General features: G+C 43.2%; 1 protein-coding gene across 6 annotated transcripts in view; it reads right to left on the reverse strand.

Moving 5' to 3' along the window:
- LOC103277529 (retinol-binding protein 1) overlaps positions 1-15,536 on the reverse strand; it is a 113,492-nt gene that overhangs the window by 65,220 nt on the left and 32,736 nt on the right. For 3 of the 6 annotated variants that reach the window (XM_062976553.1, XM_016992106.2, XM_016992105.2), the window contains exons 3-4: positions 12,271-12,454; positions 6,508-6,617 (exon numbers count right to left, since the gene is read on the reverse strand). The exons of 1 other annotated variant lie outside the window; for it this stretch is intronic. In XM_062976553.1, coding sequence (XP_062832623.1) covers positions 6,508-6,617; positions 12,271-12,454 — 294 coding nt within the window. Of the gene's footprint in view, positions 1-6,494; positions 6,618-12,270; positions 12,455-15,536 lie in introns of all 6 variants that reach the window. 2 more of the 6 variants (XM_016992107.2, XM_062976555.1) reach the window with 2 other exon arrangements.

The raw sequence follows: 15,536 nt of genomic DNA on the forward strand, positions 1-15,536 counted from the left end.
TGGAGAAATAATAAAGAAAGAGAGACAAGAATATGAGCTATTATCACAACAAGAAATAAAAGATAAGTACAGTAATATTACGTGGTTGCAATATTGGCAATTGAAAGAATTCTTTAACAAGGATAAAAGTCACGGCTTTATGGATAAGGAGAATAAGTGGGACAAAGTATGGATCTCAGACAATAGAACTCTCTCAAAAATTTATAAATATCTAAACGAGTGGAATACTGAAACTGAAATAGTGAAAAACTGCATGACTAAGTGGGCTAAAAATATTGGAAGGAGCATTTTAATGGCAGAATGGGAAGATTGTTGGAATAGGAAGATCAAATTCACGTACGCTTATAGTATGAAGGAAAACTGGTGGAAGATGTTTTATAGGTGGCACTTTACCCCTAATAAATTAGGCTCAATAAATAAAAACAATAGTACAAAATGTTGGAAATGTGGAGAGACAGAAGGAACATACCATCATATGTGGTGGACCTGCAGAATTGCAAAGGAATTCTGGATAAAGATTCACGAATACACCCAAAAAATATTAGGCAAGAAGCTACCCAAACTGCCAGAAATATTCTTATTAAATATATCAAGAATCCAAGCAGGTTCGAATGATGAAAAGATCTTAACATTCCTTTCGACTGCAGCCAGGATAGTGTTTGCTAGATATTGGAGACAGAGCAAAGGCCCTACAATAGAAGAATGGCTAATAAAGGTAGCGGAAATCAAGAATATGGACAGATTGACTTATCTATTGGCCAAACAACAAGGAAGACCAAGAAAGGAAACGGATTGGAATAAAGTAGAAAGCTTTTTAAATAGAAAGAAAATCTTATAATGCATGAGGAAGAATTAACCTTAGGAAGAAGTACCGGACCGGAACCAGAGAAGAGACAATTGAAGACAGCGGATAAGAAGAAGAAAAGAAAGGTAGAATGCAAAATGACCCCGGAGCAGTCCTGGAAGTACACATCATCAAATGCCCCCCCCCCCCCCCGCACACCGACCTCATCCATACCCGCACCCTCTCCCCCCCCCCCCAGTATACCTATCCTTACCCTCGATGGATTGTCACCTTGCCGTGGTGAGGGGGCTTGCGTGTTCCGATGAACCTGTGGGCACTGGAGTGATGCACTCCCAGGAGTGGCCGCAGGGGAGGTTCCAGACCAAGCACAATCCGAAGACCCAAAGACCTCAACGGCGGAGCAGGCGGAGGATAACATGGTACATGTTACAACGGCTGTGAAGGCGGAAGAAGGCTGCAACAGACTGAGAAGCCACTGTCGTTGTGTTAACCACACCACTGCTGGAACCTCACTCTGTGAAGACTGTGTGTTGACCGGCCGTGCACCGACCTCCACACATTAAAAAAAATCACGCACAGGCGTCTTCCAACAAAAATAAAAACAAACCTACAAAAGTCCCATGGCGATCAGCGAGTGGCGACGGGGGCAGGACTGTGAAATCTGGAAGCCCCTAGTCACAGACTGGCACATGGGCGGTGGATATGGACTCAGTCGTTCTACCTCAAGGACCGAGGCAGTTGAGTAGTCCGGCAGCTGTATCCATGACTGAGCAGCCCTTTTTAGGATCCGCTCTGCTCACCCCACACGGGGAAGGGGCTAGAAAAGGTGCCCTAAACATAGTCTGCCTCTCCTACCCTGACTGGACTGCCGCGTCCAGAGGGGTCACCACTCTGCGGCCAAAAAAGAAAAATGAACTTTGGAACATGGAACGTACGGACATTGTTAGATAACACTGACAGCGAGCGCCCCGAACGCAGGACTGCTCTCATTGCAAGAGAGCTGGGACGCTTCAAGATCGACATAGCAGCCCTTCAGGAGACCCGGAGAGCAGGAGAGGGGCAGCTGAAGGAAGAAAAGGGAGGCTACACCTTCTTCTGGAAGGGACTACCTGAAGAAGAGCGAAGAAGAATACACGGAGTTGGCTTTGCTATCAGAAACGACCTGGTGAAGCACCTGACTGAAGCACCCACTGGCATCAACGAACGACTTTCAACCCTCCGAATTAACCTTGCCAAAAACCAACAGGCAACCATCATATGCGCCTATGCACCAACTCTAGTTGCTGACGAAGACATCAAGGAAAAATTTTACTGTCAGCTGGATACCATCCTATCGGAGATACCTAAGGAGGACAAAATCATCCTCCTGGGGGACTTTAACGCAAGAGTCGGAAGGGACTCTGACCTGTGGCCAGGGATCATAGGAAAAGACGGGGTCGGAAACAGCAACTCGAATGGCATCTTGCTTCTCACCAAATGCGGAGAGCACAACCTTGTCATCACCAACACGCTCTTCCGCCAGAAAAACAAGCTCAAGACATCATGGAAGCACCCTCGGTCAAAGCATTGGCACCTCCTGGACTATGTTATCACACGTGCCAGAGACCGCCGCGATGTGCTTCTCACAAGAGCCATGACAGGTACTGATGACTGCTGGACAGACCACAGGCTAATCCGATCCACGATGGCTATCAAGATCGTCCCCAAACGCAGACTCCAAGGAAGAAAAACAAGGCGAAAAATGAACACCCAAGCCCTTCAGGAGCCCTCCAAACGAGCCCTTCTCCAAACAACACTCAAAGATCATCTACCCACAGAACACCCCGAAAATGTTGAGGAACATTGGAACAAACTGAAGACCTCCATCATCACAGCCTGCGAAGAAAGCATTGGATACCTAACTAAGAAACATCAAGACTGGTTTGATGATAACGACAAAGAGATCCAACAGCTGATTGATAACAAAAGGAAAGCCTTCCAAACATGGCAGAGAGACACCAACTGTGCTGCCAAGAAAAAGATCTATGCCAGTGCAAAAGCTGAGATCCAAAGAAGGACCAGAGAACTCAAGAACATCTGGTGGACAAAGAAGGCTGAAGAAATCCAACACCTTGCAGATACCCATGACGCTCAGGGATTTTTCAAAGCCACAAAGATCATTTATGGACCAAGAAACCATGGCATACAGCCCCTACGCTCATCAGATGGAACCAAAATTCTGAAGGACAAAACATCAATTGCACTACGTTGGAAAGAGCACTACCAGAACCTGCTGAATCGCAGCTCCAATGTGGCCGAAGAGACCCTCTCACAAATCCCGCAACAACAAACCAGGGATGAGCTTGCAGCACTGCCTAGTTTGGAAGAAGTCAGCAATGCCATCAGCCAACAAAAAAACAACAAAGCTAGCGGACCTGATGGGATTCCCGCTGAAATCTTCAAAGAGGGTGGACCTGAGCTGATGCAACAACTCCACCAGCTTATTGAAAAGGTGTGGATGACCGAGAAAATCCCAGCAGACTTCAAGGATGCCACCATCATCACCCTTTTCAAGAAAGGGGACAGAACAGACTGCGGGAACTATCGTGGTATCTCCCTTCTAACCTCCGCCGGGAAAATCCTCGCAAGAATCCTTGCAAACCGCCTTCTCCCTGTCTCAGAAGACACCCTCCCAGAATCCCAGAATGGCTTCCGCCCCTCCAGAGGAACAGTGGACATGATCTTCACTGCTCGACAGCTCCAAGAAAAATGCAGGGAACAAAACCAACCTCTGTACATGGCATTCATTGACCTTGCAAAGGCATTCGACACAGTGAATCGCAGCGCTCTCTGGACCATCCTCCAAAAAATCGGGTGCCCTGACAAATTTGTGAACATCCTGCGGCTCCTCCATGATGACATGATGGCAACAGTCTTGGACAGCAACGGCTCCCAAAGTGACCCATTTAAGGTTGAATCAGGTGTCAAGCAGGGATGTGTTATTGCCCCCACCTTATTTTCCATCTTCATCGCTATGATACTTCACCTTGTTGATGGGAAGCTTCCCACCGGAGTGGAAATCATCTATCGGACAGATGGCAAGCTATTTAACCTCAGCAGACTGAGAGCCAAAACCAAGGTCACCACAACATCTGTTATAGAACTCCAATATGCTGATGACAACGTAGTCTGTGCGCGTTCAGAAGAAGACCTACAAGCCACTCTAAACACCTTCGCAGAAGCATACGAGAAGCTCGGCCTCTCACTGAACATTGAGAAAACCAAAGTGCTCTTCCAACAGGCACCAGCTAATCCCTCTGCAAAGCCAGGAATACAGCTTAACGGTGCAACATTAGAAAATGTTGACCATTTCCGCTACCTTGGTAGCCACCTCTCCACAAAAGTCAACATCGACACTGAAATACAACACCGCCTGAGCTCTGCGAGTGCAGCATTTTTCCGTATGAAGCAGAGAGTGTTCGATGACCGGGACATCCGTAGAGAGACCAAGGTGCTTGTTTATAAAGCCATTGTCCTCCCAACCCTGCTCTATGCCTGCGAAACGTGGACTGTGTACAGACGTCACACCAAACTCCTGGAGCGTTTCCATCAGCGTTGTCTCAGGAAAATCCTGCAAATCTCTTGGGAAGACAGGCGGACAAATGTCAGCGTGCTTGAGGAAGCAAAGACCACCAGCATTGAAGCGATGCTCTTACGCCATCAACTCCGTTGGACTGGCCACGTTGTCCGAATGCCCGATCACCGTCTCCCAAAGCAGCTCCTCTACTCTGAACTCAAGAATGGGAAACGGAATGTTGGAGGGCAGGAAAAGAGATTTAAAGATGGGCTCAAAGCCAACCTTAAAAACTGTGGCATAGACACTGAGAACTGGGAAGCCCTGGCCCTTGAGCGCTCTAATTGGAGGTCAGCTGTGACCAGCAGTGCTGCGGAGTTTGAAGAGGCACGAACGGAGGGCTTAAGGGAGAAACGTGCCAAGAGGAAGGAGCGTCAAGCTAACCCCGACCGGGACCGCCTTCCACCTGGAAACCGATGTCCTCACTGCGGGAGAATATGCGGGTCAAGAATCGGTCTCTTCAGTCACCTAAGAACACACGCCCAAGATACCAAGGTTGGAAGACCATCGTCCTCGAACGTCGAGGGATCGCCTTACCCATACCTACCCTATCTATTCACAACCCCCATGGACAGTTCTTTTTTGCTTCTTTTCTTTTAACATCTGTTAATAACTAAAAGTTAATAAAGATTATTTAATAAAAAAAAAAAAACTGAGGACATCATCTGCCTCCTGCATAATTTTGGATTTAAAGTGGATAGATGCTCTAGTGCAGGCATGGGCAAACTTTTATCCCTTGGGGCCACACTGTGGGCTTGACCGAGACAGCCAGGCTGGGAGGGAGATGGCCTGTGAGAGGGTGGGGTCGGGAGGGGGCGGGGCAGGGCCCGTGTCATCCCCAGATTGTCCTCCTCGCATAAGGATGGGACTGCTCACCTCATCCTTGTGCCAGGAGTTAAACATGACACGTGGCAACTGCCCCGATCCTCCTCTTCTGATCTTTGGGCTGCTCACACTGTCCTTATGCCAGGAGGAGGGCTCTCAGCTGATTCATGCCTTCCTCTCCTTTCTGCAAAAGGATGCAGCGGGCCACCATGTCCTTATGCTGAGATACAGGGAAAATGAGGAGGGCCTGAGTTAAGCACCCAGTGGGCCACATCTGGCCCCCGGGCCTTAGTTTACCCATGCCTGCTCTAGTTTGATGAAGTTCTTTGGCATGATCTTCCCTGATACAGTGGTTATTGCTGAATTGGGACATCCAGCTTCAAAGGTTCGACTTATTAGCTTTCAGAAGCCTTTACCTTGATTTTATAATTTGTTTTCCAAAATCTGCTTTTAAGATTTACATTTGATAAGGGGCTTATCAGGTAGGCATTTGTCAATTCACTTAGCTATTACTCGTTTAATCTTTATACAGGGTGTTTGAAAAAAGAACTACCTAGTTTTAATGTGTTTTAACTTAAAACTAGGGAGTTCTTTTTCAAACATCAGGTATAGTGGTGCATAGTTGCAGCCTTCTAGTGCATCTCATACTTTTCACAGCTGTGTATGTAACAAAGACTGTCTACACAAGGGTTGATCACTACATCCTCCCAGCTATTTGGAAAGCCAAAGTCCTTACCCTTAGTTATCTGATGGGATCTGAAGTCCAAGAACATTAGAAGGTACATCACTGCTCACTTGAGAAATACACAAAGTCAGTTTCAATTTTCTGTTCATATGAGTGGTAATGGGTGACCAGTACTGCAGCAGCAGGATGTTCCCACCTACACACACTAATTAAAATATATAGAGGATATGTAAAAAGGAGAACACAGAAAACCTTTTCCCCAATTAGAGTTCCCAGTCCACCTGAAGAGAACCACTGCATGTATGTTCAGTGGGTGGGATGGGGTGGGCTCCCCTATAGAGCCTGCCACTGTAATATCATCCTACACACCATGTGTTCCTGTGCAAGTCTTTTATAGCTGAATGCTCCACTTATAGCTGCATCTCTTGCTGAACGACGTTTTACTAACCTTTGATTATCACTTGTACTCACCAAAAATAGGAATGTCCAATTTTCCCACTCATACATGGATGTTAAACAACTGATGGTACCAGATTTGTCACTTAAACAAGGAGCACAGTACTTACAGCAAGAACAAACCTGTGAGTGATGAAGGGAATGATGGCCCAGCAGCTTTTTCTATGGGCCGATTGTTTTCCCCAGGCAGTTTCCTGATATGGTGTGATTTAAGCAGTTCTTTGTAATGGTGCCTGTGTTAAAATAAAGAGCCCTGTGTAAGGTAATCCTCTCAGAGATACAGAAAGCGATTATCTTGCACTTTCAGTTTCTAAAACTCAATCGGCTTTTGTGTACTTCAGGGCTTAATTAGATGGCTGGAGAATTTGCCATATTAATTCAGTTCACTGAAAGATTTGTGGCAATAGTAGCTCACACACTTGCCCAATTTGAACATCTTCGATTGAGCATTATTTCCTTTTTATGCTACTGTTACTTCTCTAGGAAAATCTAGGAGATTTGTATCTTTTGCTGGATCTCTGCTTCAGAAAATACAATAAAATGTAATAAACATTTCATTAAAATTCATTACAATTAAAACCAGTATCAAAAAGTGAGAGGAGAAAACAAAAAGAGCCATTTGCTATTATTCAAAAGACTACTTTAAGCATATTCAACAGAGCTGAACTTTTTTTCTTTTTTGAGAGAAAGACATCCAGATTACTTTTGAAAGTCATCAACTTTCAAAGAGGGACCGAATGCTATTTGTGAGTGCTGTTCAAAAAAAGTGCTAACCCAAAACTCCCCTTAATATGTGGAGCAGACACGCAAATCTTCATTTTTTTCATTCCCATGTTCAAGAACAATTTCAGCTATCTTCTTCCCATTTTTATCATATTTTATGTGAAATGTCAAGCATTATTTGCATTTTAGGACTTAAAAACTCATTTCCACAAATATAAATATGGTTTGCCTGAGCTAGGAAATGTATTTTTTATGCAGAACATATGCATTTCTTGCAAAAGGCATGGATCCTAATGCAAATATGTTGGTTTCCCGTCCCCTGCACAGGAGTCCATAGATTTATTCAACCTGTGTAAATATTAGATACACTATGTGAAAATTAGATAATGATCATGACACAGCAGAATTATATGTAGTTTTACTGCACATGAATTAATGTATTTTGTAAAATATATATTTTAGAAGAAAACTCATGTGCATTTTTGCATAAACGACTTTTTCTCATCAAGATCCCCAAGGGCAAAGATTCTCAGGCTGGTTTTCTTTTCTATAGCAGGATATTTCAATTGTTGGCACCCCTTCTTTTTTCTGAGTATTCTTCACATCTACATACATGTTTGGATCCAAGCAAGATCCTATTGAACAATTCAATACATGAAAGTCTGTGGAATCCCTTCTCTTGTTCCTGCTGAAGTAAAAGAGAGGCAAAATAGATGCACAATGGTCAGAAGTAACTGCAGAATTACCTAAATTTTAGACACCAGTGACAAAGCCTGGTTAAGATGTTTTTAGAGAGCTCAAGGAATCCCTCAGTTCTGACCTACTGTATATATCAGGCATGGGGAAACTAAGGCCCGGGGGCTGGATCCGGCCCCCTGGGCGCTTACCTCAGACCCTCATTTTCCCTGTCTTCTCAGCATAAGGACACGATAGCCCGCTGCATCCTTATGCAGAAAAGACAAGGGAGAAAGGCACGCAGCAACTGAGAGCCCCCAGAACACTCTTAGCCACTGCATGTCTTGCTCTCCTCCCAGCATAATGCCAAGAGGACAGCTCAAAGATTGGGGGTGGAGGATCGGGTAGAAGGATCGGGGCTGTTGCCGCATGTCTCATTTTCCTGTCAGCATAAGGCGAGCAGTCCCATGCTTATGCCAGGACAACCTTAGGATGACCCAGGCCCTGCCCCACCCCCGTCCTCTCACAGGCCCTCTCCTTCCCCGCCTGTCCCTCTTGGTCGGGACCACAATGCAGCCCCAAAACAAAAAAGTTTGCCCATGTCTGGTATATACTCATGTAAAGTGGCTCTCATGTCTACATCGAGGGCAGGTTTTGAGGCCAAAATTATGGATTTTGATATGCCCCGTGGATAAGTCGAGGTCGTTCCATAAAAAGGATCATTGCCAACTCATGGGAGCAGCCGCTTTTGGCCACCAGTGCTGTTTATCCATCTGGACATTCAAAAGGCCTGAAGCATCACCACAACAAGAGCATAGAGAGAGTTGGTACTTCTTTTAAGTTTCCCTGGGATAGACTAAGCTCCCTCCTTTCATCACTCAACTCAGTGAAAGGGATAGTTTCTTTTTTGATAAGAGTTAAGGTACTAACACTGACCTATGGGGAAGTCGACCAAGTTTTTTGGGATTTATATGTTGACGAAAATTTCTAGACTTATATAGGGTATTTCTTTAGAAGAAAGGTCCCTGGTGAAGTTGTTCTCCTCAAGCCAACCTGGGGGGAAAGCGGTGGAAATCTAGTATGTATACATGCTTCAGTTCAAAATGTATTGCATGGCTAAGCCCCTACATTGTAAGCATAAACTAGTGTCCTAATTCTTCTCTACTTACTCTACCATTCAGGATGGTTGGCAGGTGGGGTGTTGGTGAAGGGAATAAGCAATGCAACTTTAAACTGAATCCACTACTCTGGGGAGTTTCACATGATCATAGTTGTCAAGATCAGTAAGCAATTGCATTGCTGCTTCCTTTTAAATAAGCAGCAAGGAATGAGGATGATTCATTTAGGTGACTACAGAGGATGAGAGCAAGTGAGAGTCACGTCCTTCTTAATGGGTTCAGGCTTACAGCACATTAATAATGAAAACATGGTGGTTGCTTAAAACGTTTTATGACAGAAAGGATTCCTTTCCCCACATAGGTCTCTATTTTAGGAAGTGCCAATCCATCTCCCCATCCTATATTCACTTAACTGAATGTAATACCTCTTGAACTCTATAGGCTTATTTGTCAACACAAATGTAGTGTTAGCTAGCAACACAAATGTTAGCACTTCCCAAGCTATCACTGAAATGTATGTAGTTAATGTCAGAGTCAATTCAAACTGAGATTCAAAGTGAACCAAAGACTAAACAAAAAAAGTACCAAGCTATATGCCATTTGTATGTTTATTTCAAAAAAATTCTTCCCTTGTTTTGATTATATTTTAGTCATATACGAGACTTGCAAATAGGAGTCACTGGTAAATCAGTTTGGCAGTACTGCAACAAGAACATCCAAACACTGTAGAAAATAAATATACCCAAAGGATCTTTTGTTGCAAAGAAGGGCAAGGCACCCACCAGCTGGTCAAAACAAAATATACATAACTTCCCTCTCCCACTTGCTATTTCCCAACACATTTTGCAAAAAAAGCGCCTTATTTAGAGGTTTTCCAGAGACAGGGTCACTAGTCATTTCTCATAGTTACAGAAATCCTAGAGGATTAAGAAAAGCAGATTGTAACAACTGCACAGCAGAATCTGCTAAGCATTATTTGAATATCAGTTTTACAGGCCAGACAGAATGTATGTGTAAGCTGTCAGACTGGGCACTGCAAAGCAAACAGGAAGATATACTCTTAGAGCTACAACAAGTAAGCATTTTGCTCTTGTGCTTTTTTTCTTCTGATTCCCAGAATTAACAGTTATTTTTGCTTGTCAGGAGTGTGGAATAGCATCAAGAGAGAAAGCCAAACAGAATCTAAATAAAGCAAGATGTTGTGTCACAAACAGAATGCCATCAGTGACAGAACTGAGTAGTTGTCAACATGGAATCTGGAGGGAGACCAGGGCTGTGCAATGCCTTCCAAAACAAATGTGCATGGGCTGAAGGGATGAGCTAGATCTACCAGCTCTTGGATAGATAAAAAAGTGAAAGAGCTGTGAGCTTGCAAACTGTGCTGATGTCAAAAATGTAGTTTATCTTACACATACATATATGCATGTGTCTGCCCAGAGAGAAAGATTTATTTTTACAGAGGTTTGTCCAACAGGCAGAAGAAGCTAGTCAAGAACTGATAAGAATTTCCGAAATAGTAATATGAATGACACATGAAGGATGTCATCTAAGAATTTCCTTTGACAACGCTTTCAGCTAAACAAGGTGGGATGCATGTATTGTCTCATGCAGTGCTAATCAAATTATTTGATACATATATCAGGACAAATGCGTACCTACATGCGGCATGACATTTTTTGCTCTTGTTCTCCTCCCCTACCCCCATCCCAGTGTTGGATTGCCCATGCTACCTGGAAGACTGCAGAAGTTGTAAACAGCAACCAAAATGTCTCAATCCTATTGGCCTTGGAGTCATGAGTAGATTTCAAATGGCCTTTACTATCATGTGCAATATTTTTCTACTCAAAACTAGATTGTGTTAGGAAAGAATTTGAACTTCATTGGTAAATATGTTAGGCAGACTGGCAAGGAGACCCTTGAAATATCCCAGACCATAAAAATACCAAAATGCTGCAAGGAAGGGCAAGGCACTCACCAACTAGCCAAAACTAAACCTGCATAATCTAGCACAGTAACAAGCACAGACCAGGGCCAATGTATTAATGTATTGCTGTTTGCATAGCAATGGAGCCAGATGACTCAAGCAAGCAAATCTCCCCAACAAGTACATAGGGCACTGGGAGGAAAGAGGAAAAACAATAGCACAAGATCATTTGTTGTCTTAACTTGCAGGAAAAGCTCTCCTTACTTGCCTTGTGTGTGTATGACACACACACTTACATCTAATCTACATAGTTGTTTCATGAAATTTACAATGAGGAATATATTTGACACACACAGATGATACTACCTTCTCTTTGATCAAACAAGCTTTGACGCAAACTTCTAGTTTGCGGCCTGCCATGTTGTAGCAATGTGAAATGCATTTAGACATTCATTCTAAGATATTCTTGTTAACAATGACAATGCCAAGAAAAATGTCCTTAGATGAAACAAAAAAAGTGAAGACAAGATTTCTTAAGGACTTTAGACTGTTCAAGCTGCAGCCCTATAAAGTGCAGGGAGAATGGCATGAAGAATAGAAAATAAATCTTATCATAGGAAAGTATAACGAGTCTTTCAGGAAGGAGGTGGAAGAAATGGAAGAGCAGAACAGACTTCTGCAAAGGTGGCTGAAGGACAGAGGCATGTTGAGAAGGGTCAAGGCTATGAATGGACAATAAGACAGGCAAGTATTGGATTCCGGACTTATCAACACAATCAATATGCTGCTGTATGCTAACCAATCATTCCTGCTTGTAGCAGGAGCAGTTAAGCAAACCATAGATCTTTGGTAGGTGCTTTATCTACTGTGATATGTAAGCACAATAGGAAGGTGGTTCTTTGGACTATTTATCTAACAACAACCCAGAGAATTAATCCAGAATTTGTTAATACTGTACTTATTCTCTGGCTTGCTAAGGAAGAGATGAGACAAAGTCACTATACTGTTTCATCCACACATCACAATACACTGCAGTGCTGAACTCTGGGAGACTTAGGGGCCATTTTTGCCCTCCCCTAAATCCCTATAGGCCACAAGAACTATTCCCTATTGTAAAAGCTTAGGGGCATAATCACAAGGTACTGTTAGAAGCCTCTGGATGAACTCAATTGCTTATTTGAAGGCTACTGTAAGCAGGAGCAACATAATACATTGGCATATCCACCACAAGTGTAAGCTGTCTCAAATTCCTGTTTGTCATGACTCTGAAAGTGGCCGCCATTAATACAATACTTCAGACAAAATAATGGGTGACTGTAGCTTACTTGACACATTATTCGTATGTAAGGTATCCATGCACACAAAAGGTTAATAGGCTCATAGTTACTTGCACTGTTGGTTCACGCTACCTTTGCATATTCAATATAAAAACAGTATCAGCATTACCTGAGAACTGCTATGGTCTCAATCCACTGTCTCTGTTGACTCTCCCAAGCATCCACTCTGATCCAATCTGATGTCTCAAGTGCAAGATGAGCCATTGCTACTCGATGCTTTGCTGCCACTAATCCTTGCTTTCCATAATCATCGTTAACTGGTGAAATTATACCTCCAATCACTTGGTACTTTCCTTAGTAAGGAAAGAGAACAATAAATAAAATCCACTGTTTTTAATCTGTTTTTGTAATAGTGATAAAGGAAAAACTGAAAACTGTGTAAACGGTAAAACCCATTGTTCCTTCTCCTCTGTGATTAAACTGTTGGAAGTTCTATTATTGAAGCCTTAACTCTATTAGACAGTAGTAAAAGGAAGAGTGGATAAGCATAAAATCTTCTGCAAATAGAAACATTTTTCATCTATAATGCATAGGATTAGACAGACGGAAGATAAGGTTAATGAATTTTTAGTTCAAGTAACTGTACCAGAACAGCTTCAAGATAGCTCAGTTGATGAATGTTTTAATTGACCAATGTTTATTTCTTCGTATCCAATGCATACTGGTTAACAAGATTATCATGCCTTATCCTTATTCTAAAGTGCCAATATTATGTTTCTGCAAATGCTTCCTGCAATTCTCTTTAACAATACAAAACAAAACACATTACTACAAAAAGGGGAATAAATTGTTAATAAAAGGTTATTTAGCCCAAAACAAGAATGTTACACCAAAACATATTTATATGAACTTTTTACTAACAGGTCTTCTTCCATATGATTGAACATGTTAATTAAAATGTGAAAATAATATCTTATTTTTCAGTACTGTAATAAATGTAATGAAATCATTGAAACAGTAAGCTTTTCGAGCCAGGTCCTCAACACCACAGTTCAAGTTAGGAAAAGTCAATATCATATTTTCTTAGAAGTCATAAAATTCACGAATGTATAAACAGCAAAGGAGTACTGCAGGAAGACAAGCTTTCATCTATATGTTTGCGAAAGCTGCATGCCAAATGAAAATGTCTAGCTACATAAAGAACCTCAAATGTTTTCATGGATTAGTGTTGGCAATGATGTCAACCTAAAACCATTCAAAGTTGCAGTTGTTTATCATGAACATGTATGAAATGGCCTTAAATCACTCAATATTATCTACTGAACGGCAACAGCTCTGCGAAATCTTTTCCAGCCTTGCTTTAACAAAGATTCAGAAGTCAACTTAGGATCTTACGAACACAACACCACATCATCATCATCATCATCATCATCATCATCATCATTTAATTACTTATTAATCGCCCTCCATCCACGATGCTCTAGGCGATTTACAAGATAAAATTGTAAAAGATAAAAATACATACATACAAATATTAATAAAATTAACATAGATTAAAAGCTCTAGTAAAGAGCCAGGTCTTGAGTGCTAGGGTAAAAGGCCCTAACTCATGCATGGCTCTCATGTAGGGTGGCAAGGCATTCCATAAGGCAGGGGCAGAAATAGAAAAAGCTCTGCGCCTGGTCCTTTCCAGGTGCACTTCTCTAGGACCCGGTACATAAAGTAAGTCTCGTTGTGTGATGACTCATGGGCCTTGTAGTCCTGTTCCTAGTACTATTGTGGCAGACAAAGAGGAAAACATGGGATTTTCGCCGGTTCAGCCAGAGCCGGAGCCTCTCCACCTGGAGGATGTTGACGTTTGCCCTCAAGAATTCAGCCAAACAGGCCTTGGGCAGAACTCCCCCCCGTTTTCCCGGAGGGACAATTATACGAAAGATAGAGGAGTCAGGGAGGCTAATCGCAGAAGCCTGAGAATCGCTGCCAAACAAATGGCTGATTAGGTCTGCTTCCCTTGGGAAATTCTAAGGAGTCATGCATCTGGACAGAGTTGGGTTTCGCTTCTCGTTCTCTAGGGAAAGAGTTCTGTTGGCGGGAAAACGAGACCCAATATAGGTGTTTGTTGCAAGGGAAACTTTGCGGAGTCAATTGATCAGCTTGAGCAGAGAGATCGTGTGTGGACTTCGTAATCCCTGTTCCCTGCTTCCCGGATCAAGTTTCAAGTCTTGTCTTGTCTCACGGTTTACCACGGACTTTGTTTCATGCTTCTAGTTTGCCTCGTTTTAAGTCTTGGATCAAGTCAAGTATCAAGTTTATTTCCAGCCTTGTTGTCAAGCTTCATTGGACTATAAAGACTTTGTTATTTCCCCACACTATTGCTTGGCAAGGTGTGTGTTTCGGTCAAGTGGATTACAACTTTGAACTCTAATATCTTATATTGGACAATACATTTCTGGACTATATTTGGCCTTATCTGAAAGGTCTGCTTCTGAACTATATTCTTCACTTGTTTTTATTGATTTTATATATTTCTTTAATAAAGATATTAGATAGAGACTGGCCTCTGTGTAAGGTTATTGGTGCTCTGCAGCCTGGGTCCTGACACATTGGGATGGTCGTTGCGACCTCCGATGATGGGAGAAGGAGAGACGGTCCCTAAGGTACGATGGGCCCTGGCCGTAAAGAGTTTTAAAGGTCAGAACTAGCATCTTATATAGACCACGGTAATCAGTTGGAAGCCAATGCAGATGCTGCAGCACTGGTGTTATGTGGCATTTCATGGGTGTTCTTGTGAGTAGCCTGGCTGCCGCATTCTGAACAATACGGAGCTTTCGGGTCGTGGACATCAGAAGGCCAACATACAGGGCAATAGTTGCAATAGTCCAGCCTAGACGTGACCATGTCATGGATGAGTGTTGCCAGTGCCTCATCAGATAGATAGGGTACCAGTGCCTCGCTTGTCGTAGGTGGAAAAAGGCCTGTTTGCTGGCAGCAGCGACTTGAGCTTCCATTGTCAGCTGCAAATCTAAAACGACACCCAGGCTCTTAACAGTAGGCGAAGGAGATAGGGCAGCACCATCGAAGGTGGGTAGCAAATGGGTCAGACCAGTCGAGCGGCCATGCCAGAGAATCTCGGTCTTCGCCGGGTTCACCTTCAGTCTACTAGCACGTAGCCGGTTCGACAGAGCCGCCAGACATAAGGTGAAATTGTCTGGTATTGACGTTGCTCCAGGCTCCAAGCGCAGAAAGAGTTGGGTGTCGTCCGCATATTGATAGCAGTCTAGGCCGAAACTCCGAACCAAACTAGCAAGGGGTCTAACGTAGATGTTGAAGAGAAGAGGGGAGAGAATTGCACCTTGGGGAACCCCACATAGGAGGGAAGATCTGTCAGAGACTTGATCCATATACTCCACGCATTGGCTCCGGTTTCGCAGAAAT

Source organism: Anolis carolinensis, chromosome 3 (genome assembly GCF_035594765.1).
Source record: "Anolis carolinensis isolate JA03-04 chromosome 3, rAnoCar3.1.pri, whole genome shotgun sequence".
Taxonomy (NCBI): domain Eukaryota; kingdom Metazoa; phylum Chordata; class Lepidosauria; order Squamata; family Dactyloidae; genus Anolis; species Anolis carolinensis.